At 44.8% G+C, this 25392-nt stretch overlaps 1 protein-coding gene across 3 annotated transcripts in view; it reads right to left on the reverse strand.

Moving 5' to 3' along the window:
• The window catches only part of Prkn (parkin RBR E3 ubiquitin protein ligase), a 1244902-nt gene that overhangs the window by 76906 nt on the left and 1142604 nt on the right, over window positions 1-25392 (reverse strand). Inside the window, exon 10 of one of the 3 annotated variants that reach the window (XM_055615987.1) lies at window positions 7731-7794. The exons of the other annotated variants lie outside the window; for them this stretch is intronic. Coding sequence (XP_055471962.1) covers window positions 7762-7794 — 33 coding nt within the window. The 3' untranslated portion in view covers window positions 7731-7761. Of the gene's footprint in view, window positions 1-7730; window positions 7795-25392 lie in introns of those variants that run through there. 3 annotated transcript variants of the gene reach the window in all.

Genomic DNA, 25392 nt, shown 5'->3' on the forward strand with positions numbered 1-25392 from the left:
CCCTCAGAGAAAGTGATATATATATATATATATATATATATATATATATATATCAGCTATATATATATTTCTAGCTATTTCTTGAAGGCTATCCTTTTCCAGATGAGTAATTGAGCTCTGTCCTTACATTCCAGAATTAAATAAATAAATGGAAACGGCACCCGTGACGGTTCTTTTCTAGGGTAGCCCTCATAGTGTGTGGACCAACATAGGAGGCATACTGAGCATTCACACATTTTATCAGTGGCGTTTAGAGGCCACTGATACGTCTTATAACCCATTCTCATATTAATTGAGAGATACAGTCGCAATGTAAGGCCTTGAAATATCAGAAGTTGCAGCCCTCTAGGGATGAACCTGACAACTGCCACGGGCAGGGGATGTCGGCATCTTTAATTTCCGTCATCTCTACATGGGTTTGGCTTTGACATCCTCATACAACCATCAGGATAAGGGAATTCCCACCTACTGGGAATTCTGAAGGGCTGTTACGCTATCTCTCTGCTTTGTGCTGTACTGAGAAATTGGAGGGTGCGACAGAGGTGTCTTGGAATGTGGGCGCAGGACACACATCCCTTTAAGGGACTAGTTGCTTAGTTTCCACCACTTCCTACATACAGGCACTTACAGAGAGGGGAGATACTAGGTCTTCCATCATCATTGCATTGAACAAGTGTCGTGGGAGAAGCAAGCCGCAGGCTTCTGCTGGGTCTCATGTTTCATTTGCTGTTTTCACACTAGCCTGTGTTGCACACAGCAGTTTATCAGGGCCCGTTGCTTGCATTAAAAAGATCACGTATGTCAGGTGGGGTTTAGAACAAAATGACTCTTGTTGAGCTGCCTGAGGGTAGAGAACTTTCACCACTGGAGAGAAAGTTCTTGTAGAAGTTTGAATAAGAACAGGCCCCCATAGACTTATGCATGTGAATCTTTAGCCTTTAGAGAGTGGCACTATATGGAGGTGTGGCCTGTTGGAGCAGGTGTGGCCTTGTTGGAGGAAGAGTGTCATTGTAGGGCTTTGAGGTCTTCTATGCTCAAGCTAGGCCTAGCGTGGCATCCACACCTTGCTGCTTGCTGATCCAGGTGCAGAACTCGATTCTCCTCCAGCACAGTGTCTTCCTATGTGCCACCAAGCCTTCTGCCAGGACAGTAATGGACTAAACCAGCCCCAATTAAATGTTTTTCTTTATGATTGTTGCTGTGATCATGATGTCTCTTCACAGCAATAGAAACTGTAACTAAGGCAGCTCTCTTCTGGAACAGCCCCTGAGGGTCCCAGTAAGGACCGCGACCTTTGGCGCTGCTGAGGATCTGTAGGAGGCATGCCACACTCTGCCACCTGTGTGTGTGCTGGTGTTGCCCCCAGAGCTGCTCATCCTCACTGCCGCAAACTTTATTCTCCTGCGACAAGTGGAGCTCTCCACTCCCATTCTCCAGGAGGTACGCTCATAATCAGTCAAGAAGACTCAACTCCTGACCAAAGATTTGTATTGCCCATGTGGCAGAGTGCCATCCCAAGGGTACCCAGTGTCCTTAGGATGGATGAAGGGTTTGTGAAATCCCTGTTCCAGCAGGCGGGTATGGACAGAGTGCAGGCCAGTCTGCTAGGGTGAAGAGTGGCCGCTGCCCTGCCATGGGCCCCTGCTTCCTTGGGCCCTGTGGGCTGAAGGAGCCATGTTGCTTTCCACGCAGCCCTGAGCAGTTGTTCACACATGAAGGGGACAGAAGCTAGGCCCTGTGTCTCTAAGCGTGTGGTACTGTGCTATGGTTGTTTGGTGGATTTGCTGTGCTCTGAGAGTGTTCCTCTACGTCTGAAGGGCAATTTCTTTGTCACCTGTTACAACGCTGCTAAAGAATCAGCAGTTCACACCTAGAGTAAGCTTCCCAGTGGAAAGCTCATTCACAATTATTTTCCCCTTTTACTTCCTGTTTGAATGCCGCCACCTGTGAAAATCTCCATCGTACTGCATATATGTGTGAATGCTCATATTTAAACAACAGTTCCTCAGGCAATTCATTATGTGAGGTCGATGTCTACTCTGCAAGGGAGGGCAAGTCAGCTTGTAGTCTGTGCTGAGCCATGGCCAGGGGGCCTTGGATTCTCTTCACCACCCTCCTGAGCACCAGGAAGCAGATATCTATGTCTCACAACTGGAAGGATGGCAGACAGGCCCAGCTTAGCTGCTTCAAGAAGTGGGGTAGTTCTGCTCATGCCCCAAAAATCACACTGGACTTGTGGGAAACCACAACTGTCATAGAAGAGCTTCAGGTGTCACCTTTGTAACTTTGAGAACACCCTACAACAGTCACTTTTCCTTTAAAGACAATGGTTGATCACCAAAACAGAATGCTACACTCAATACACACACTGTTTCTCCTTTACTCATTTATAAACACACCCTGTGAGTACTTAGCAACTGCTTGGGTAAGTGCCAGGTACTGAACTAAGTCATACAGCAATAAAGAAGACAGAGAGGTTCTTGTGAATAAGGAGTTATGGGCAAGTAGGCAGGACATTATCACAAATCAGTGTGATAAATACAACTGGGTGGGTGGGGAAGCAGGCCATGCACACAGGGGTCAAAGAAAGGTAAGGTCTGGCCACATGCTTGACAAACCAAGAGTGTTTGATGGAGCCCTAGGCATGGGGTCTTTGCAGGAGGTAGGGGTTGGAAGTGGCCTGGAAGCTGTGTGGGTAGGAGATGCTCTGATGGAGGCCGGCTTATAGTGAAATTTTCCCAATAGGTGGCGACAGAAATAGTTCTGATGGCATGCGGTGAGCAGCAGCGATGGGACAGAGCCTAGAAAAAGTATTATAAGTTTAAGAACTCAGATGTGGAGGAGGGGAAATCAGATGTGGAGGAGGGGAACTCAGATGTGGAGGGGGAGTGCCTGAGACATTGGGGGGGGGCGAGGAGCAGTAGGAATGGCTGCTAGAGTCTAGCTTTAGGCAACAGCTGTTTAAGGTAAAACTTGGACTTCCTAAGTCAGAGGTGTGCACGGGAAGGTTGTAGTGTCCCTTCCAGATGAGGCCAGGAATTCATGATGCAGAGTTGAGTGAACCAGTGAAGGCCACACCAGCTGATCTGGAGCAGGTTGAAAGAATAGCAGCCCAGGAGGCAGCGGGGTGGAAAGCCCTGAGGTGAATGACCTGCTACCCAAACCCTTAGATCCCTGCAGTGCTTCAGAGACTTTATAAAGACTTGGGTGGGCAGAGAACCCCAGGAAACCCACTTCCAGAGCCCCAACGTCCAAGCATACTTGACCCCAGAGATACCTCGGTGGGCTTCCTTCCCTAGCCTTTCCTGTAGAACTAGCTCTTCCTCGGCACAAAACCAACAGCCACCCTTTGCCCACCAGCACAGTCTCATTAAATGGTTGAAAAAAATTCTCCTGGTCCAAAATCTGCTTCAAGAGAAGCTTCTCTTAGGACGGGATCCTGCACTCTCCCTCGAGGGCTGTGGTACCTTCCTGCCCTAGGCTGCTGCTGCCTACAGCATGACGCAAGCCTCAAAATGCTCTGAGATCAGAGAGTGGGCCGTGAAGACAACACAGCAGTGTTAACTCAGTTTGCGTCTAGTGGTCTTACGACTTCTCTCCCATGACCAGTCCCCATAAATGTTTCCCGAGAGACACTGAAGCAGCTTTGCCCATCACTGTGTGAGTGGCTGGCCCCAGTCAGTACTTAGATCCAGGTAGAGCATTAGCTGAAAAGAACCAAGGAAACTCCTAACCCTAAAGCAGCCCTCTTTTTAAAAGGTACCTTCGACATTTCTGGGGATTACCAAATTTTCACATTTAAAACGGGATCAAATTAACAGATAAAAATTTTATGGGATTCCTTTTATATTTGGTCTGCATTATTTAAGACGGTAGTTAAAATCTGTTTTATTAAATTGCATCATGAAATTTTTATTCTGAGTTCAGTCAATGCTTGTATTTCATATTATAAAATGTTTAGTATTTTCCACCTCATATTAATAAGAAAAGAAAGGCTGGATATCAGCTGCTGAATCAGAATATTTCATGTTTCCTGTACCCGCCTAGGGATTTCATTTTCTTTAAAAATGCAGAGAAGGTTTGGTCAGGAATAGAGTTTGTTGTGCTATCACACGGGTCTCCTACTTAATCATTCACAGTGGACAAACACTGGAATGCATTCTAGGCACACACAGAGCATTTTCTGAAGGCCACCCACTCTCCATAAATAACCCAGCTTCAGCAACACTTCTTTGTTCCAAATTAAGTCCAAGGGCTGGTAGATTTAGTCTTGATTTTAAAACTTTGCAGACTGGTTAAGGTAGCATTAGAGTACCCATTTTGATCCAGATTGAGTTTCATGACCCATTAGGGAATATCTAGTTCTTAGCGATATTTACAGTGTTCCTTAGCAGGACATACTTGCATATTTATTTCTATTATAAATAAAGTTATTGGGTTTGGCCTTGTTGATTGAAGGTGGAGTTTGGGAAACCATTTGCTTTCCCTGCAAGTTGACTGGCTCAGCTGCTTCCATGTAGGTGTAGATGTAAACTGTGTTTAAAGTACAGAATAAGACATTTTTATCATGAGATAGTTGATTGGTAAAGGCATATTTAGATTTTAATAAACCCTCTGAATGTAATTAGAGGGTTTCTATGTTCATAAAACAAAGGTACAATTTTTATGTGTTAGATATTCATAAATTCCTTTTGTTTACTTTGTAGAAATTGTAAAAATGAGTTGTTGGCACTATACTGGCAATTAGATACTAATGGGTAGAAAAACTGCTGCTTTCTAAACCTTTGTCTCTTCAGCTTTGGGGAAATAAAAATGATTTTTGATAATGGATCATTATGTGCTTTATGACACAAAGTTAGACCTAGAAAATTTATTATGAAGTGTATGTGTGTGTGTGTGGGTGGGTCATAGGTCATCTTGAGGTGTTGGTGTTCTCTTCCCACCTGTGGGTCCTGGGTATTGAACTCAGGCGCTCACATTTGGCACCATTACCTGATTTATCTTGCCAACTCCATTATTTTTTAATATGAATAAATAAACTGGTATGTATTCCAGCCAATGCTGGGAGTTGTTACTAGAAAGTAGCTTCAGCAGGATGGATTGTGAAAGTGATGGCCCATTGTGCGCTTTTTGGCAGAGACCTACAAATGAGAGTGTCAGGGTCCTGCTAGAAGAAAGCATCTTCCGCCATCATCTGTGTCTACAAGAGAGGTTTCTACAGAACCAACACTGATAAAATTCAAAACCGAAAAAGGAATCGGCGTCCATGCCCGCCAGTCTCTTTTAGACAGAGGTTCACTCTGCAGCCTTCCACCCTCAGGTCTGGCTCAGCCTCCAAGGGCTGGGATCACAGGCACGCACTGTTGCCTCATTCTGCAAGTAGCATTCAACTGATGGTAATTTTCATGTTAATTAGGAATATTATTAGTGTTTAGAATTTGTGTCTCTCAAGAAATAAAAAAGTTCATATTTTTATAACAGAGAGGTACATATGGAGTAACTAATAAAACATGAAAATGTAGTATATTAGAAACTGGGGGAAAGAGGATGGAATACATAACAGGATTGTTTGAGAATATATGAATTTTCCATTGCCTAAAAAGAGCCTATTTATGTGGCTACCAAATCCCTATTGTCTTTAGGTTCTACTTCATCCTTCAGAAGAATGCCATATCACATCTCCCCCCCCCTTTTTTTTTAAAGCCAATATTTGTAATATTCCAGAAGTCTGACTTTTTTTCAGTTACAAATCAACATAAAACTAACGAGGCGGTACACAGCTCTCATAATTGCGTGCGGAGGTGTATAAGAAGCTGCGGAGGGCGGCTGCGCAGCATTCCTGCGGGAAGCACTCGATGGGCTTGTTATTGTCCTTCGGGGGATTTTGCCAGTCTGCTATTTCAGCTCGGCACTGCCATAAATCATGGCGAGAGAGATGACTTCCTGCTGGGCTCGCTTCACTTTCCCTGTGTACCCTTTCCCTCTGCCATTGTCCCAGGCTAACAATACCTGCTGTGCAAGTGTGGGAGGCTGCCTTGGTTCGCCTGTGTCTCCGAAGTCACTCATTTTCTGTTCTTCTCCTGTTCTTCCTTTTCATCTAGTGCCAGCAAAGCTACAGGAGTTGGGCCAGGAACTTCCAGATAACACCCTCTCCAGGCCAGGGTATTCTCTGCCTCAGACAGGACAGCAGTCACACCACGGCTATTCTAGAATCAGCCTAGAGTGGGGCTTTTATGTGAGTACCGTGTAGTCACTGAGCAGGACATTTTCATTTTCCAGAATCCGGCTGTTCTCATCTGTGAAATGAGAATTTACAAACAAACAAAAAAACCAACCTATTTTTAAGGGTTGGAACTGAAAGAGGAGAGGAAAGCGCTTTGGAGAAAGGTACAGTTTTAAATATGAAACGTTTCAGGTGGCCTTCTATTGCACAAATCACATTTAGCAGTATTTAAGTGTGTGTGTGGGGGGGGTGTGCATACGAGTGCACACGTGTGGTGCGCACAGGTGCAGAGGCCACAGGCGAAAGTCAGGCATCCTGCTTGGACACTCTCTGACTTACTCTCTTGAGACAAGGTCTCTCACTGAACCTGGGCTGGCTCTCTGTTGTCTAGGTTGGCAGCCAGCAATCCCTGGTGATGACGACCCTGTCTCCAATCACCCCCCCGGCGATATGGACAGCTTCACATGACCATGCCTAGGGCTTGGTGCTAGGGGTCCAGACTCAGGTCCTGGTGCTATGGCAGCAGACGCTTCTGCCCATCAAGCCCTCTCCCCACTTTGATTTAGCAGCACTTCTTCCTGTTTCAGACGCATCTTGAAAAACAAACAAAATAAGACCATGACCCTGGCAAGGTAAAGCGGCCGGGGTAACCCAGCCTGAGCGTCTTTGGGAGGTGTGGCGGTGCAGGTGGAGGAGGCCCAGCTTCATGGCTGTAGCTTGTTGGAAAAACATTTGCCTGGCAAGCGCTCTCTCTGCTCTTGTGCTCCTGACAAAGAAATGTAACCTTCGGCCAATTGCGTTTTTGTTCTCCCAGTAACTAGGTTAATATGACCTGACAGGTCTGGTAAGACAGCACGAGAAGAAATAATAAATGCACTTTGTGGGCCTGAATGTAATAAAGGCAAACTGGGTAGAATATGAAGTTTTTTTTTTCCCCCAGAAGAAAGAGAATTTCAGTATAAAAGACGTCACAAAATAACATTTTACGAGCAATCTTTTTTGATATACATAAGTGGTTACATTCCCAGCTGTCCTACAAACCTCCCAGAAGGGTTGTGCCCTACTTTTATCAAACCCGTTTTTCACATGTTCTGCTGACTTCCAGCTGTCCCCCCACACAAAGGTGAAGGTGGAGGCGAATGAAATCCTTTTGTCAATGTTGTTTGTAAAAGGAGCATTAAACTCTTACCTTCATAGAGCTTTCCAGATATCAGGATTTTTAAAAATACTAATTTTTAAAATAAAATATTTAAACTTTAGATATGTGCTGTAGACGTATTATTCTCATTTTGCTGTTGTGGGGTTGGAGCCTCAGACAGCCAAAGATGCCATCAAGGTCATCCTGTAGTTTTTAGGTCATGGTCAGGAACACCGGTCAGGTTTTTAAGCACCCTACTTCCTTTACTAGGAATGGTATTTGGATTCATGTGATCTGTAAAACATCGATACTTATCCAGGCAGTTTTCTCATTTCTGAATTTCTTCTCAAGAAAACGCTGAATCCATAATTCCCTTCTCCCCACCAAGTATGTGCTGCTCTCAGCGGGGCACTGGAGCGTTCTGGTGCCTCATCTAGGAGGGACAATAAGAAGCAGGATGGTAAGTGCTCCTGACATGGATTCCATTCTCTGGGGTGGAATAGAGGGCATCCTGTTGAGACATGATATTCTAGAAGCAACTCTGTTTCTCTCTACAAAGATTCTTAGGAGATTGGGGAGAAATACTCTTCTGAAGTTGCAGCTATTCCTAGGGAGGGCTGAATTTCAGGTGACTTGAAGTTTTCTCATGGGCCTTTGCATTTACAAGATACAGAACAATTACAGTTTGGAAACAAAGGAGGGAACACAGGCATATGGGAACGAGGGTTTAGCAAACTCCTACTCTAACCCCCTTCCTTGCTCTGGTTGAGTCTTGTGAGCCTGGTTGGACACTTGGAGTCATGTCTACACCTAAGGACCTTGGATATTATGCTGTCTTTATTTGTAAAAATGATTTCCATAGCTTGAGTTGAGTTTCCTATCTCTCCAGTTGTCTTCTACCTGATGCCAACTTAGACATTCCGGTCAACCACAATAGTCAGGGCACAGCAACAAGGGTCATAGTTTGGTAGCAGAGCTTGCCAGAGTAACAATTCAACAATTCCTTGCTCATGCTGCTGGCAGTCACCCACATAGCAATGAGACAGAGTCTTCCCTGAAGAAGTAAAATCTGGGCTGAACTCAGTTGATAACCAGGAAAAATTCCCTGGACCCTAACATGGATAAAGTTAAAGACTGTGACTTCATGGAAATTGGTTCCACACACAAAAAACTAAGCATTATATAATTCTGACATCGAATATTACAGTGTCCCTGAAATAATTGGTAAAGTAATGCCTTGGCCAGACTGTTAACTTAGTATCTATTAACTTCAGCTAGGTTAGGTTAGTATATCTGTATAAATAAACAATGTATCAGACAGCATATTCTCAAAGCAGACATTGAGTGTAGACCAAAATCAGTAATACCTTTTCCAAAGTAGGAATACTAGTTATTCACCAGATGCAGGTCATTCTACTAGGTTGGTGCAAACTTGATAATTCTTGTGTTATAGTTGACACACGGATGACACGAGCTACAGGCAGTTCTGGCGTATCTGCACAAAAGGTTTGTTGGATGTACACTAGGTCGGAAATGCAACAGAAGTGGGGAGGGGACTAGAACACACGGCCTTACACACCCACCCGGGGAGAGGAAGCTTGGCTTGCAGGCAGAACAGGCAGTTGGTGTTTTCCCAGAGCTTGTCCGCACACACTGACTTGTGGTGCAGAAGCACACCATGGACACAGAAGGTTTTCCTACTGTCACTACAGCAGGGGACAGTGATGCATCAAGGGGAAATAGGCAGCTTTCACAACGCAAGTTCATGTGGAAGCAGAGAGAAAAGGGCACAGAAAAGATAAGTGATGACCTCACACACACAAAAAATTAGCAGGTTGTAAAAATACTGTATAAATACTAAATACCCACAGGGTCATCATGCATGCGGTTACTCTGAGCGGCACTACCTGCGCAGCAGCCTGGGCAGAGGAGCAGTGTATATTTTATTGACTAACGCATTCTTAACAGTTGTATGTGTATATGTGTGCCTGTGTGGGTTCATGTACACGATGTACATGCAAGTGCCTGGGGTGGCCGGGGGTGTTGAATGCCCTGGAACGGAAGTTACAGGCGGTTGTGAATGACACAGGTACTGGGAGGCAAACTTGGCTCATTTATAAGAGCAATCTGTGCTCTTAACTCTGAAGCACCTAGCCATCTTGCTAGCCTCAGACTTGTTATAGGATGAGGTGTCGGTGGCATGGCTCTCGAGTTTATCTTATGAAGTATAAGCCTACAAGGCCCAAGTGAGGAATATTCTGCATGTTCTCCACACAACAGCTAAATTTTGAAGCTGTTTTTGTTTTTGTTTTTGTTTTGTCTCAGTCCTTTCAGAGTTATGCTATGGCAGCCAATTGCTGGATACTTTATTGTTTTTTTTTCTTTCAAGTCCCGTCTCTTTGAGAAGCAGAAGGAAGGTCAATCTCACTTTCTAAGAGAAAAAGAAAGGTGACTCTTGTCATAAGAACATAATGCAGAGGGTCCCCAGGTGGAGTGGGGAGGAAAAGGCAGACAAGGTCCTATAATGTCACAGCTGAGAGGAAGCTCACGCCAAAGACTTCTCAGAAGAACAATGACTCATTATGCCTGGGCTCTGTGGCAGATGTGAGGCTCCCACCAACTGGCCTCCCTCCAAAAACGAAAGGAAATGAAGAGCTTGGAGGTTGCAAGCCCTCTGGCTTGCTGAGGAGCCTTTCCTGTGGGCCCAGGGCAATCAGAAAAGTGCTCAGGAACCACGAAATTGAAAAAACAAGTGTCAGCTGTGGGAGGCGTAGAAATGCAAATGAGTACCAATGGGTAAATGAGAGTGTGCAGTCACCCAGAGCTGTGCTTACTACCAGAAGGCAACTGACTATAATTATCTGGGTGCCATTAGCTGCGTGGAAGTGGCCGTCAGGGGGCACATAAAAGATGGCACCGGAAGTTAACCCTCTTCCTGTTCTGATGATGAGGCAAGATCTCTGAGAGCATTAAATCCACTCTCAACTAAACGGCTTTGTCCAGAAGGATTGGAAGCATACCTATTTTGAGATGAAAATGCCCAATTTCCACAATTCACCGCACAGCTCAATGCCACTCAAAACTGCTAACTGGGGAAACGAGAAATATTTGGCTTCCACAACATGGACGGAAAGTTAGCATATCATGCAGCTTAACGGTTGCAGCAACCTGTGATTCTGGGTGCAGATAGACTAGGTCGAGGCTATCCAAATGGAGCTGAGATTTACACAGTAGTCCTCTGGTCTGGATACCCTGTCCCGTACACCAGCAGCTCTCAGCTAAGGGCAGCTTTGCCTTTGGAGAGGATACTTGACAATGCCTGGGGACAGGCTCCCACAGTATAGACCAGGCTGGTTTGGAATTCACTATGTAGCTCCTATTAGCTGTGAATTCACAACAATCCTCTTGCCTCAGGCTTCTGAGGGCTGGGATTCCAAGTGTGTTTACGTGTGATCAGAGACATTTTTCACTGTCACTTGGAGTACCTAAAGGATGAGAGTCAGAGACTCCGCTCAACCCCTACGGTGCAAAGAAGAACCCTCCGCACACAGCATCCTGCTGGCTGCCTAGTGTGGTTATCATGCAAAACAAACAGTCCTCAGCAGGGGGCTTGGGAGTTGCCAGAAATCAGTAATAGAATCCTAGTTCTACCTCAGACTGGGAGGAGAACAGGGGTCAGGCACTAAAAATTGTTCGAACATCCATCATACATGAATTCCAAGATTGTTCAGATCCAAATTGCACTTTCAAGGCCCAAGGCCACCTGAAGCTCTTGGCAGCTCCCTAACATATGCTGCACCAAGGTTTAGAAAATGGAACGAACCCTGGCTTTTCTGTACATTTTTACTTGTCTTCCAGAATATTAAAGACCAGCACCTCATGGAATACAAATAAGAGGTTAATGTGATAAAAGGCTGAACTGAGGGCGTCCCCAGAACATTTAAGACTGAAATGGGATGGCATTTGTGAAACCTCATCGGAAAAGACAGGATTTCCCTAATAAAACATTCAGAAGTAAAAGCTGAGGGGTTTTGTATTTCAACCGGCTAAAGTATTGACTAAGGGGGCTTTAGTCAAACAAAGTGGAAAGGGGCCATGCATGCAGCATGAAACAGCAAGTACTCTGGAAAAGGCACAGATGAGCTGGGCAGAACTATGTCAAGAAGTCAGGACGGTAGCCTGACTCATCAAGAGAATCTTCACACTGAGCGCCCAGGATCCAATCTAAAAGGAAGTCCCACCCTGCCTCAGCTCATAGGTTTAGTTGGCAACCTGATGTGAGCACTCATATATTTTGCTAATTTTGTTCATGAGTGAGTTATGGGAAGACTCAGGGGGTCTAGAAGGCTCCAGCTCTTTTCCAGCCATGTGTGCTGACCCACTAGATGGGATTCTGTAGCCTTGAAACCCAACAGCTTCAGGAGTCCCCAGAGAAGGCCAAGGTTGCCTGTAGCTTCAGAAAAGGCCAAGTTTGCCTGCAGCCCAGACCCACCCAAGGGCTGCTTAGCCAAGACTCGGCATCTAATGTTTCCTGGACTGTTGCTCCCAGTCTCTGAAAAGAGAGTCTTATGGCTGGTGAAGATGCTACCAGAGTGGGCTTAGGGGAAGCTGAGGAAAGCCAGTACTGCTTAGTGCAGTGTGTCTAAGCAGACGGCCCCAGCGGTATCTTCAGGAGGGACTCAGAAGCTATGCATTTCCGGTTGGAGCTGAGGAGCCTACAGGAACGCTAATAGTTGGAGTTCAGTGAGATAATGCAGCCATGCTAATCACTTTTATTTTCATTCCGACTTTAATAAACATACATGTGCTGAGCTAGCTCTGAATCATTTAAAATTACAGCATTCAGAAGAGAGAGACCTTCTCAATGTCTGTCAGAAAGATTTTTAATCATCTTTAAGTAAACTTCAATTTCTCTGAAATTGGAGGAGAATTATTTCTTTACTTCAAAATCCAGAACAGATTCACTGAAGGGCCTTTCTATCTCCCATGATAAGTAAAAACATGAAATGATTAGCAGAAGAAATACACCATAAAATGGGCATACAGTACTTATTTTTAAAGGCCAAGTTTAAGATGTTATTAGAATCCATGGGGAAAGGTTTACTTTAGGGATAATCATTAATGACCTTTATTCATTTCTCAGTGTTACTTAAAAATCCTATGTTTACTCTTGTGGGCAGTTCACAAGGTGCTACCTCCCCACAGAGGATGGTGAGGTGTTAAGCAAAATGCAGAGCTCTGGGCTATACACTCACAGAGGGGGCGTTGCTTTCCCCCCAGGGAACCCAGCACTACTGGCAATGGAGGTGCTGACCTGGAACTGGTGGCCATCCATAGGCTTGGTCTGAGGTACCTGGATTCCCGGCTGGTCACTGCCTCCTATTAACACCCATTTCTGCTTTTTAAGGAATCCGATGACATGGCAACCGCAGAGACAAACAGGGAGGGAGAGCATCTGAGAGGTGGGAGTTCTCTTCCCTTTAATTACAGACACAAAAGTAAATGCAATGCTTGTTTAACTCTCTGTGATCCCGTTAACATGAGCCACCTCTCATCTGCTGCTAGTGTCTTTCTATTAGGCTGATATTCTATTATAGAGATGGAGCAACTGGGGCTTTGAGAAGCTAATCTGCTCAGGGCAAACAAATGCCCAAGGTAAGGAAAATGAGTAAGAGGCGCACAAGTAGGCAATGTGCAGAGAGGTCAGAGACCTAGGAGCATTCAGTGCTAGATCGGATGTCTTCATCAAACCCTTCCCCTCGAGGACCAGGGAATCTATGTGGAAAAGGCGGCAGGAAGATTCTAAGATCCAGAGGTGATGGATAACTCTGCTGAAATATTTTCTTCCAGTTGTATGTAACAGGACTGCTGCACATATGAACTCACAGAGACTATAGTTCATGCAGTATACATGTAGCAGCATGTACAAGGCCTGCACAGGTTCAAGCCAGATGGAGGTACCAGCACTGAGAAGGGTAAATAGACATGGGCTCACACCTCTAACCAAGAAGCTATTTGTAGTTGATACCCACTGGCAAAGGAAAACTCAGTTTTCTCCAGTGGAATATCATTGGGTATATTAATGAGACTTTAATATACACTGGGCAGGGCTTAGGTCCCCCAGTAGTTGTCTAACACAAAACAAGCTTAATGGTATTTTCGTGGACATTTTGTCTCATTTTACTTTGCTTGGGCAATTTTTGGTCATATTTTTCTTTTGCTTATTTATTTTGATTTGTGGGGTTTTTTTGTGTTCAGTTTTTTTTTTGTTTTGTTTTGTTTTATTTTGTTTCTCAAAAGAGAGAAACAGAAAAAAACATTAAATTGGGGGTAGGGATGTACAGAAGATTTGGGAAGAACTGTGAGAGGAGAAAACATGATAAAAATATTGTATGAAAAAATTTGGGGGGAGAGATGGCCAGTGGTTAACCACTGGGATGGCCCAATGGTTTAAGAGCACTGGTTGCTTTTCCAGAGGACTTGGATTAAATTCCCAGAATCCACATGGCAGCTCACAACTGTCTTTAACTCCTATTTCAGGGGATCTGACAACCTCACATAGAAATATATGCAGGCAAAACACCAACGCACATAAAAATAAATAAACAAGTAAAAAAAAAAGATTAACATTAAAAAATTGATAAAAAAATTAGAAAAAAAATGAGTAAGGATTAGACTCAGAGAAGAGTGTTGTCTAATACCCAGGGTCTTTATGCTATTATGTCAGGATGAGTGGTGGGGAGGAGACTTCTACTGAATAAGTCAAAGCCACAGAGTATCAAGAGGACAGGCAGAGGCACTCAGGAGATGCATGCTCGGAGATGAAGTTAATCATCTTGCATCCTTTGTCAGGTCATGATGAAGGAAGCCTACTGGCGGTTTTACAAAGCTCACCACAGAGATTATTCATCATGAAGTGACAGCACAGAGTCAGGGTAAACACTGCTGTCTTAGTCACTGCTCTATTGCTGTGAAGAGACACCATGACCAAGGCAACTCCTATATAGTAAAGCAATTAATTGGGGTTTGACTATAGTCTCAAAGGCTTGTTTCCATTATCATCATGGCGGGGAGCATGGCGGCGTGGTGTGTACAAGCAGCTAAGAGTTACATCCTGAGCTCTAGACTGAGAAAGAAGCTATAGGCTTGGCATGGGCCTCTGAAACCTGTGACACACTTCCTTCAACAAGGCTACCCCTCTTCATCCTTCTAATCCTTTCAAATAATGCCACTTTCAGGTGACTCAAATATATAAGCCTATGGGGGACATTCTTATTCAAACCATCACAACTGCTCTTTACCCATATGACTAGTTTTTAAAAATATACATGAGCTGCAGATGTAGCTCAGTGGCACAGAGTTTGCCTTTTGCAAGGTCCTGTGTTAGATCCATAAAACTGAAAAAAAATCATAATTAAAAATAACCCAAATCATTATTTAATTAATTTTAATGTTGATAAAAATAAATGACAGGGGCAGAAATGACAGGGGCCAATGGGAGGGAAAAGGCAGGCAAACATTTTGTTTTATGTACACATGTCCAGCCCAGGCCCTAAACAGAGGTCTTCTTGCTGCTGGTAAAGATCTTGTGACTGTAAATGATGGGTGCTATGGAGCATGTGGGCTGTGCCACCAGGGAAACTGGCATGTAGCTCGAGCAAGGTCAAGACATGTCCAACCCCCAAAATCTCAAATCTTACTGGCAGGAGTAAGGATTGCTCCCTTCCTGCTCTGCGTATGCATGTCCCGGTGCACATAGCCCTGTGACCATCACTCGCAGTTCTCAAGGTAGTCAGGCAGCCTAGCACCTGGAATTCCTCTCTGTGCAAACAAAGCGTTCACAGCATCTCAGCCTGAAAACCCCTTCTCATGTCCCAAGGCTCATATAGCCCTTGTTCACCCTGAATAAAGTGCATAAGCTGTTTCACGGAATAACATCTCAGAGAGCTGTGACTAGGATCCTGCAAACCTACTCCTCTGGCTCTGCTTCATCCTTCCCAGCCTGGTATGTGGCAGTGCCTGGACATCCCAAGGGAAGAGGCTGAGGATGGGACCACAGGGTGCTAGCATCGGCCGCCTGTGAACACATAAGTGACACTGCATCCATGCATATCAGCTGACTAGGAGGCATATTCTGGACTTTAAGTCCATGGAGATAGTGTGGAGGCCAGTGGGGACAGTGAGCATCTGGGTCACACAATGAGACATTGCCAAGCTAGGCTAGAGGAGGACTCCAGATCCCCCTTCTTCCAAGTCCTGTCCTGGGACAAGGCTTGAGGAACAGGCAGCATTGTGAGTCCCAAGGATGAGCTCAATCCTGGATAAGGTTCTTTAACTCTGGCCACCTTTTCTCTGCCATGTAAGTAACGATGGAGCTGTCTTTCACAATGATACTCTTTCTGAGCAACATTAAGAACGCTATCTGCCAGAAAGTTAGTCAAATCAAGCAAGCTGCCTTCCTAACCCACATATCGTGCGGAGCCCTTGGAATCCTCAGGTCCAGTGCCTGTGCTGATATCACCTCCACTGCCATGCACTTAGGTTAGACTATTGCCTTGGTGCCTGTGGTGCTCTAAGTCTCTGCCGAATCCCTGGCCCAGTTACCGGTGAGGCATTCAATCAGCAGATATTAATTGATGTGGTGAGGCTGTGCTCTGAGAGGCTGGAGTCCTCCTGAGAGGCTAATTCACTGTGCTCTACCTGTCCATGGGTAGCGAGGGCTTCAGAGTGAGAGGGAGCTTTGGACAAAAGCTACCATGGTGAGGGAAGGACATTTGTTCTGGTGATGGATGGAATGACATTCTTGACATAGCATACGGGCAGAATCCCTACATGTAATTTATTTTGCTTTTCGATTACTTTAGAGAAAGTGACCCTGTGGTTTTGGCCAGCAATATGTATAAGCTATCAGTTTAATGGGCGTATTCCTGCTCTCCTGAGATAATAGTTTATGAGAAAAGCCCCACATCACTCTAGTTTGCATTTTCATTTACTTAGTCTATGGTCTAAATTAGGATAGTTGGCTCTATTTCTGCTCTGGGCTGCAAGAGCACTTAAACTCAGCTTCCGCGAATGACACATTCACCAGCAATCTTGGATCCTTGAATAGCTGTTGGGGTGCGCTGTGTGAGGGTGTGTCTCTATATATTAGGTTAATTCTGTACCGGCAGAGAACTATGGCCCATCACCAGTCTCATACTTGGTAAATATTTATTGGTTCCTTCCTCATCTGCCTAAAGCAATCTAGAATTGTATCTGATTTGATTTAATAAAGAGCTGATGACCAATAGCTGGGCAAGAAGAGGAAGGCAGAACTTCTGGGCAAGGAAAAGGACTCTGGGAGAAGAAATCAGAGGCAAGAGGTTTGCCAGCGAACACGGAGGTGAAAGGAGATGAACAGGAGCAAAGACAGAGACTTGGCCATGTGGTGGGAGGTAATGCCAGGATTAGCTGGGATAGAGTAGAGTAGCTGAGAGTCTGCCCAGCAAAATGCCCAAGCTTTAAAATATTAATAAGCCTGTGTGTCATTGCTTTTACTGCTGGTGGGTCTGAGAGAGTCCTGCAATAAATCCCACCTTCAACTTCACCAAAGCCTAAGTGCCCACAAGTCTTTACCTATGCCAACTGGGAAAGGATGGGGAGGCAGGTCTACACTTTATGGGGCCCTCCAGGAGGCTGTGTGGCCAATGATAAGGACAATGAGCATCCAGCATTCAAGGAGAGCAGCTTGTGTCAGAGCAGCAGGCCTAAGGATACCTTCCCCACAAGCTAAGGCCCCCTTTCTCCAGCTTCAGAAGAAGACTCCCATCACCCTTCTCATGAACTTCATGGCACCTTAGTGCCTACTGGCTGCCATCTCAGTGGCCAACTGGGATCCTGAGGTACCTATACTTGCTGCAGTGTGGTGAAGCTGGGTGATACAGTAGCCATGAAGCTGACATGCCCTGGTACCCGGCAGTGCTAAGTATGTCCCTGTAGCTGGGGCCATAAGCCCCTGAGTACCATGACAATATGAGCCTGCACTTCTGCCTCCTGTCAGCCTCCAGAGGACTCAGAGCTTTACCGTGGCGGCATTCTTTGTGTGATAAAAACCTCTGGTGGGACAGTAGGGGTTGGAGGGGCCTCCCTTCAACCTAAACTGGAGCAGGAGAGCAGAGAGAAAGGTTTGTAGTTGGAGGTACTGCCTTGATGCAGACCGCCAGGATGTTGGGGGTGTTAGGTCTCAAACCTAGGACAAATGGCTGAGGTGCCTATTTAATATAAAAAAGTGGACCCTGGACGCCAGGTTCTCCTAGCATCCCTCAGTTCCTACCTACCACAGGGTCCTCCTTACTGGAATATACCTCCTCCTACCCTGAACTCTCCAGCCCAGGGACTGGGCTGCCTTTCCCTCCAGCTGTTCTTCTTTATATAGTGCAGCCATTCTGGTTACACTGGCCCTTTACACTGTTGCCCTTTTTGCCTCTTGGTCTCCTGGTCTCATGGCTCTGTCCTCTTCCTCTTCTCACATGGCCTGGTGTGGCCATGTTCACTCTGGACTCTCCCAGATACCTCAGCCTCTGGCTATGCTTTCCCTCATATCTACAAAAAAACTTTCTTCTATATATCTCACCTAGGAGCAGTCATGCCCTCTTTTTTTTTTATTTTTTTATTTTTTTTTTCCTTCAGGGGCCCTAGGAGGGAAACAAGGCAGGACACTGTAAAGCTCATGGCCTCTGGGGAAGCCTGGTATGCAGGTGAGACTTGGAGGAGCTGGGAATTACCAGCAGAGTCTCAGAGACTTGGGGGTCCAGCTCCAGGACTAGCCCAGCTGGGCAGACAGAGGAGGCCAAGTGCACAGCGTGAGTCAGCTATGACTGTTTAGAAGCAGGAAAGAGACAGGATGTTTCGGGCGTCTGCGAGCGGCGGAAGGGATTCATACCTGTTCTGAGGGCAATCTGTTTTTAACCTTGTTAACCTAAACTGTACTCTGAAATGTAAACCAAATGGAGCCTCTTCTCACTGTGATTTATTAGGCCTCCCCTCTCTATCAAATTAAAGCTCTCCACAAGTGAGACAATTTATCCTTATCTAATTCCCACCCACCCTCCCACTCTGGAAACACGGAGCCAGAGCGAGGGAGGTGTATGTGGGAGGCAGCCACAGAGCAGTCAGCTCTTTTGAGTTTCTTTAAATTCGAGTTTCGTTCCATCTATCAATCTGTTTTCCTGCTGTATGCATGTGGAAGACAATGGCACCCGCCCCAGCAGAATATTTCTAATTCTGTTTCAAAGCCACCTGTGCCCTAGGGTGTCACAGGAGCAGCTGGCCTCAGGGACAGGGCTCCTTCTTCCCTTCAGGCTAAATAGGACTTCCGTTTATCCAGTGCCGGGTAGGTGACTTCTAAATGATCTTTTAAGGCAAGAACCTGAGAGAAGGAAAAACATCCTTTTTTTTAAATCCCATTTTCCTCCTCACCCCACACCGAGCTGTTACTATGGCAACACCCTACCTGCTACTAGGACAGTTAAGTCCTCCTGTGAAGTTAAGCAAAGCTCTTTTTCACTCAGAGAGGGACTGCTGCTCACTGGCCACTTTGCCCCTGGGGGGCTGAGTTCTTCAATTCTCTATGACATGCTTAATCCAGGGTTTCCAACTGCTAAAGCCTAAAATTTACTTTTAGCCCCCAAACAATATGGAATACCCCTCAAATCTTTCCCTGAACCTGAACTCAGTGAAAACTGATTTACATTTTGTTTTAGTTACGGATATTTTCCTTCTCTGTATTGGCTTAAGTCTGGAAAGAGCCCCTTCCTGTAAGGGGGGGATTATAAATTCCTATCCTGTCCCTACTTTCCTTTCCTTTTCATGTCTCTAAGAACATGTCAGTGTATATGTGTGTGTGTGTGTGTGTGTGTGTGTGTGACATATTTCAGACACAAAGAAAATAGAGAGGTTGGTGTAATAACCACTCCTGTGGTCATTGCTCAGCTTTACCAGTGCTGATTTCAGGAAGTCATAACCACATAAAAATATAACAGGTAAAACTGAAGCTCTCAGCTTTCTTTGTCTCTGTGCCTGTTCTCCCTTTTCTCTTCTCTATTTGTGTGTATTGTATTGTGTGGATCACGTGTATTGTACCTATTTGTGTGCGATGTATGTGTGTAGTGTATGCCTACACTACATATGTGAGTGTGTGGGTACATATGCCTGTGTGTGCGTTCACACATAGAGACCCGAGCAGGACGCTGTGTGTCTTCCTCTGTCTCCTCTTGCCTTTTTGTCTTGGGACAGAGTCCACCCTGAATAGGGGCTCTTGTTTCAGCTGGAACCTGTTTCTGCCTCACAGTCCCGGGTTTGCTGGGGATCTGACCTCAGCTCCTCACACCTGCTGAGGAAACACACTTATCCACAGAGCCATCTCCCTGACCCCTTTTATTCTTTTCTCTTTCCTTACTCATTCTTTCTTCCTGCTAGGAGGTAGCCTGTGTCTTGAGGTCCAACCTTATGACATCTCAACAGATACTGTCACCTACATAGTTCATACTGAAGAAGAACGGTTTGTATTTACAGAATAAAGAGGCAACACACCCCAATTTCATAATGTTTAAAATAATTTACCATTTTGCATTGGACTGAAATCATAGCTAGGGAGGAGACATGCAGTCTCTAAGGAGACAGACACAGTTGACAGAGCTTTGCACCCAAGGCTCTGCACCTTTGTCACACACATTTATGTTAGTGCTTTTAAGCCGTCTGTACCCAGCTGAGGGTGCCAGAGGGAATGGAAGGCTCTACTGCACGTGGCTCGCTGGAAATCCCGGAGGAGCCTCAGGACCCCCGGCTGCCCTTCTCCCCTTCCTTTCACTTGCCAAGGCAATCCTTATATCCCAGAGTACAGATTAACCAGTCCAAATGAGTGTCACAGATCTTGTAAAATAGCACATTTTAGGTGGAGGCTTATTTGGGGTTCCTGCTTGCACAGGGAGCCCCAGTGTTTTCACCCCAAGATCAAATTAAGAAGTTAGTGGATTTGATATTTTGTCAGCTGAAAATAAAGTGACAAGGGGTCAATACAGAGGAGACAGTTGTCACCCTGGTGGATGGCTTACTTGTGGCATTATGAATGAGACCATCAGGATTCCAGTAAGAGCATTATCTTGGATAAATGGTTTGTGGTTATTGATCTCAGCCAACCTGACAGAAGAGAAGCTCCATGTATGAGTGTTACAATCACCTGATTTATACCTGCAATTTATAATTTTTGTGCTCTGTCAATTCTGCCAATACCAAACAGCAATGCCCTGCCTTCAAAACCTGATAACCACCTGGACACTATCTCCTGGTCTGGAATATCCTCTAAGCCAAAGAACTGCTAAGCTGGGTCATTTGCTTCAATGACTTAACACAAGTAGCCATGGAGAGAAATAAAGGAATTCAAATGAGGCTCCTGATGGCCAGTTTACATTGTCAGTCTGCCATGAGGACCAAAGCTATTTTGTCTATGTATGAAGACAGGAGGATAGAAGCGCCTTCTTTTTTCCAGTGTCTGATGGGAACTCTCTTCTCGGACTCCTATTCCATAGAAACTAAATCCCAGACTGAGTAAACCAGCCATGACGCCCACTAACCAAAGAAATGACTCCAAATGGCATGTTGGAGACTGGTGTCTGGAATGAAGAACTCAGAAGCCATTGGTCGAGACCTCCCTCCAGAGGTGGCTGGGAAGTTCTTGTGTTGAGTCAGGACAGACAGCCGCTGACTGCACCTCCACAACCAGGGCCACTTTATGGCCCATAAGGACAGATACAGCTGTGCTCATCCTGATTAAGAGCATAGGACAGAACCAGGTTGAGACTAAGGCAAAGATGCTGAGGGAATGAACATTTTTGTTTCCTCCTAAGACACCAAGGGAACAGACACCTTTGCTTCCTCCTTTCAACTGCACTACGCTGCTCACCCTCCCACCCCTCACCCCTCCTTAAAGAGACTGCCAGTTGTTAAGGAACCAATGACAGGAGCTCCCACCTCTCTGCTTCACTCTAGCTTTTGATTCTCCAGTGGTCAGATGTAGGAGGTCTGGCTGTATTGTATTTCTCCAAACAGTAGCCAGAGAATGGAAACTGGTTCCTCCTTGAATCGCAGGCCTGCTGTAGATGTGAATCCAAACTCCTAGAAAGAAGCTGTGTCTACAGGCTGACTGATAAAACTACAGTACTGTGGGGAGGTTGGAATATTGACGGTCCTGAGCCTAGTTACCTTATCTTGGGCTAATTCTAGCCCTCTAGAGGAGCCATGCCTTGACCACCCACCTCTCTGTCTGACTCATATTCATGTGACTAACTGATAAACACCTTTGGAATTTATTAGCTTTCACAAACCCAAGAGTAGGAATGTCATCATGCAACATCTTGGGCCTATAAACAAGATTTTCCTATTTCTCTGTACCTGCCTCTATGATGTATCCACCAATGTATTTTAAATATGCCCTGATTTATAACTTCCTCCATTCTGTAAAACTGTAAAACATCATGAAACTACTTCCACATTAGAACACGGCGCTAACCTAAATCTGTGTTCTTGGAACATAATCACTCAAAATGGCTCCAGAATAAGCCATCTCTTATTCCCTTTAAGATGAAAGCTGTGGTTTTTCTGTTGGCAATATTCTTTATACACTAAAGTCCTTCTGAAGGCCAGCATGGCTTGGATATGGCTTAAGTGTATCCTCTAACGGTTCATACACAAGAAGCTTTGTCTTTGCTGTGTGGTGTTGAGGTAATGGGGCCTTTAAGACATGGAGATTAGTACAAGGTAATTGTATCACTGTGGTTACTGTCTTCTGAAAGGACTGCTGCAGGTTTTGAGGAGAGAGTTCTCAGGAGAATTGGCTGCTCTAAAAGCGTGACTGGCTCTTTCCCACCTACCATATGGCTTTTGGGTTCACCATATGACCTGTACCTCTTGGAAGCAGCCTTTGCCATGGTGCTATCTGCCATGATTCAGCACATCCAGTAGTACGGTCATTAGATACCAAACCGGCAGAGCCTCTGCCTTCTGCTTCTACACTTTCAGCCTCTAAAACCTTGAGCTGGTTAAACCTTTTTTTTTTTTTTTTTTCTGTACAGTTATGGAGCATTAGGTATTTCGGTATAATAATGGAAGATAGATAAATACAATAAAGAGGGCAGTGGGTGATATCAGAGCAACGTAACACTGAATTGATCTTCTGAGAAACGGGGGTGGGGAGGGAACCGCCAGGGACCCCTGCTATGTGCACCGCTCCCATATCACTGCATTTAGGTCTTGGTACCTCCACCCCCTCACAAAGCCAGTCTTCCACTGTGGCAAATGGACTGCTAAAAAGAGTGACCCACTGGGCATGGTGCAACATAATAATCTCAGCACTTGAAAAGGGGGAGCAGGAGACTCAGGCACTCAAGGCTATCCTTGGTCTAGGACAGCCTGAGCTATGACCACCCCCATTTACACACACATACACACACACACAAAAGGAAAAAGAGAAGGCCCTTCTATCCTCCTGTCTTCATACATAGACAAAATAGCTTTGGTCCTCATGGTAAATGTTATAGAATTCAACTTGATCTCCTAATCTAAATCAACTCTTCAGCTAAGTGTTTGACTCTCAGTTCCAAGGCTGACCTACTTCCTTAATAAGCCACTTGCAAATACTGATAGCTCATGAAATTCTAGGTCCATGTACTTCTCTAATGTGAAATATTATGGCTTTATTCTTGTAAGCATTTCTCCATTTCTCAATCTCTCTAGGGTTAAAGCGGCAGAGGACAGCATTACCTCATCTCGTACAGGTTTTACCTTGTATAATTTTGGGGATTGCCTTCTAAACTTGCTTAAGATGACAACAAAAGCAACAGGTTTAGGTGGAGCACTGACTCAAATCTTTATAGGTCTGAGTTTTAAAGTTGCCATGGTGATGATTCCAGAACTCACAGGACGTGAACAGGATTCTTTGACTTTCTTTCCAAGATTTATTTATTTATTTAAAATTTTGCATTTAAAATTTTGTGTCTGTGAGTGACATGAGTCAGATGCCTGTGGAGTCCAGAAAGAGGGCATCAGGTTCCCTGGATCTGGAGTTACAGGTAGTTGTGAACTACTTAATATAGGTAATGGGATCTGAATTCAGGTCCTCTGGAAGGACAGTATATGCTCTTAACCACTTCAACTCCTTGCTTTGCAGGCAGATGCTCTTAAGTTTGACTGAGGACACATCCTAATAGCTACGTCATGAGCTGAAAATATTGTTAAGTCAAGAATGTATTAAATACAGTCACCTATGAACTTCACAGCTGAGCTTCGCCAGGCACTACTGGTAATGCACAACAGACTGTTAGCCTAGGAAACCATCAAATTTCAAACACTGAAGCACCGTTTCTGCTGCATGTGGATGGTTCTTTTTGCACTATTGCAAAGGTGAAAAAATCTTAAGTACAACCACTGTTAAGTCAGGTGATTCCTGTGTATGTATATTAACCCTCTATCAAAATCACTTGGTTTAATTTTGCACTGTTGTATAAGATGTTAATTTGTTTCCATCTTAGTATCTTTGGATTTGACAAAATCATGTATTCTGTCATAGTTTGCATGTGACCAGACAGATTTTTCAGTTATTAAAATATGTCTAGCTACATTTTTAAAATAGCACATGGTTTTGTCTTGATAATTAAGTGCCAAGATCTAGAATTATTTAATTCATATAGTCAATTTAGTGAGAACTTAAAAAAAAATGAGAAGACTGGATCCCTTGAGGTCCACGAGGACTTCAGCAACTATGGGATACTGGTGAAGAATGTGAGTTCTGAAGTCAGACTGTCTGGGCTTAAAACTGTTGGCATCGTCACTCACTTCTACCTTGTAACCATTACAGGGAAGGAATTCTCACACTTGCTTGTATGTGCTTGCATGTGCAAACACATGCATGCCAGCAAACATTTCTTTGATCCTCCCCGACCTCAGACAGATCTCAGCAGATAAAGCGTGCACAGAGGTTAGTCATGTCAATGTGCCAGGGCTGTCATACCCAGCTATCTGACTGAGGATCTTTTTGGGTATTTCTGTGAAGGTATTTTGTAGATGTGGTTGAGATAATCATCAGTTGACTTTCAGTAAAGGGGACGAGTCTTCATAGTTTTGGTGGATTGCATCTTATCATGTAGCAGGACTTAACAGACATTTCATACAGGAAGGAAAAATCTGTCTTAAGACCATGCCTGCTCAGTTTCAACCTTGTGGTCAGCCTTGCAGAACTCAGGACTGCCAGCATTTCTGTCATGTGAGTCAGAACCTTCAAAATGAGAACCCTGACTAATGTAGCATGGTGTCCCTCCCTCCCTCTTTCTTCCTGATCCTAAATCTGAAAGCACAAGCTTCAGGGAACCCTGAAGTCAGCAAATTTGTATACGAAGAAACCGGTTGGTTGAGCACAGGGTATGTATGGTTTCCTTCTATATTCAAGGAGATGGTAACAAAAGCTAGAAGGAGGTAATAATTCATGTTAGCACTCGAGCGGCATTAGCAGCGTTGTGTTGGTGGCTCCGTGGGATGCAGCATGCAGCAAGATCACGTGTGTGTTCAGGAACACATAAGGATCAGCGGCATGCATGCTATTCCTCTGGTGCACTTCTCCTGTTACTCTGGGTTCTGAGGATGGGGGAAAGACCTTTGGCTTATATTATTAGCATTGTGGGTAATGCTCGTTGCGCTGAAATTCCTGTCGTGCTTCCTTGGTTGGGGTGAGGGTAACTTTGGGAAATTCTTCACTGTATAAGAAACCATCTTCATTTCTTTCCTTAACTTGGAGGGAGGAGTAGAAGGTCGTTCAGGATCTCCGGTCTAGTCTGTGATTCTTGTAGGCATCTAACTGAACCATAATGATAGCCACTGAACTTTCCTAGTAACTAGACTTTGGAGATTTTTAGTATCTCGGGAATGCCCAAGTTTATGTTGTACCAATATTACAGTTATACGGGAGTCTAGGGTGTGTGGGTCAGAAAATACTAAAGGTGGCAGC

The sequence above is a fragment of the Psammomys obesus genome, unplaced genomic scaffold (assembly GCF_907164565.1).
Source record: "Psammomys obesus unplaced genomic scaffold, mPsaObe1.curated_primary_1811, whole genome shotgun sequence".
NCBI classification, from domain to species: domain Eukaryota; kingdom Metazoa; phylum Chordata; class Mammalia; order Rodentia; family Muridae; genus Psammomys; species Psammomys obesus.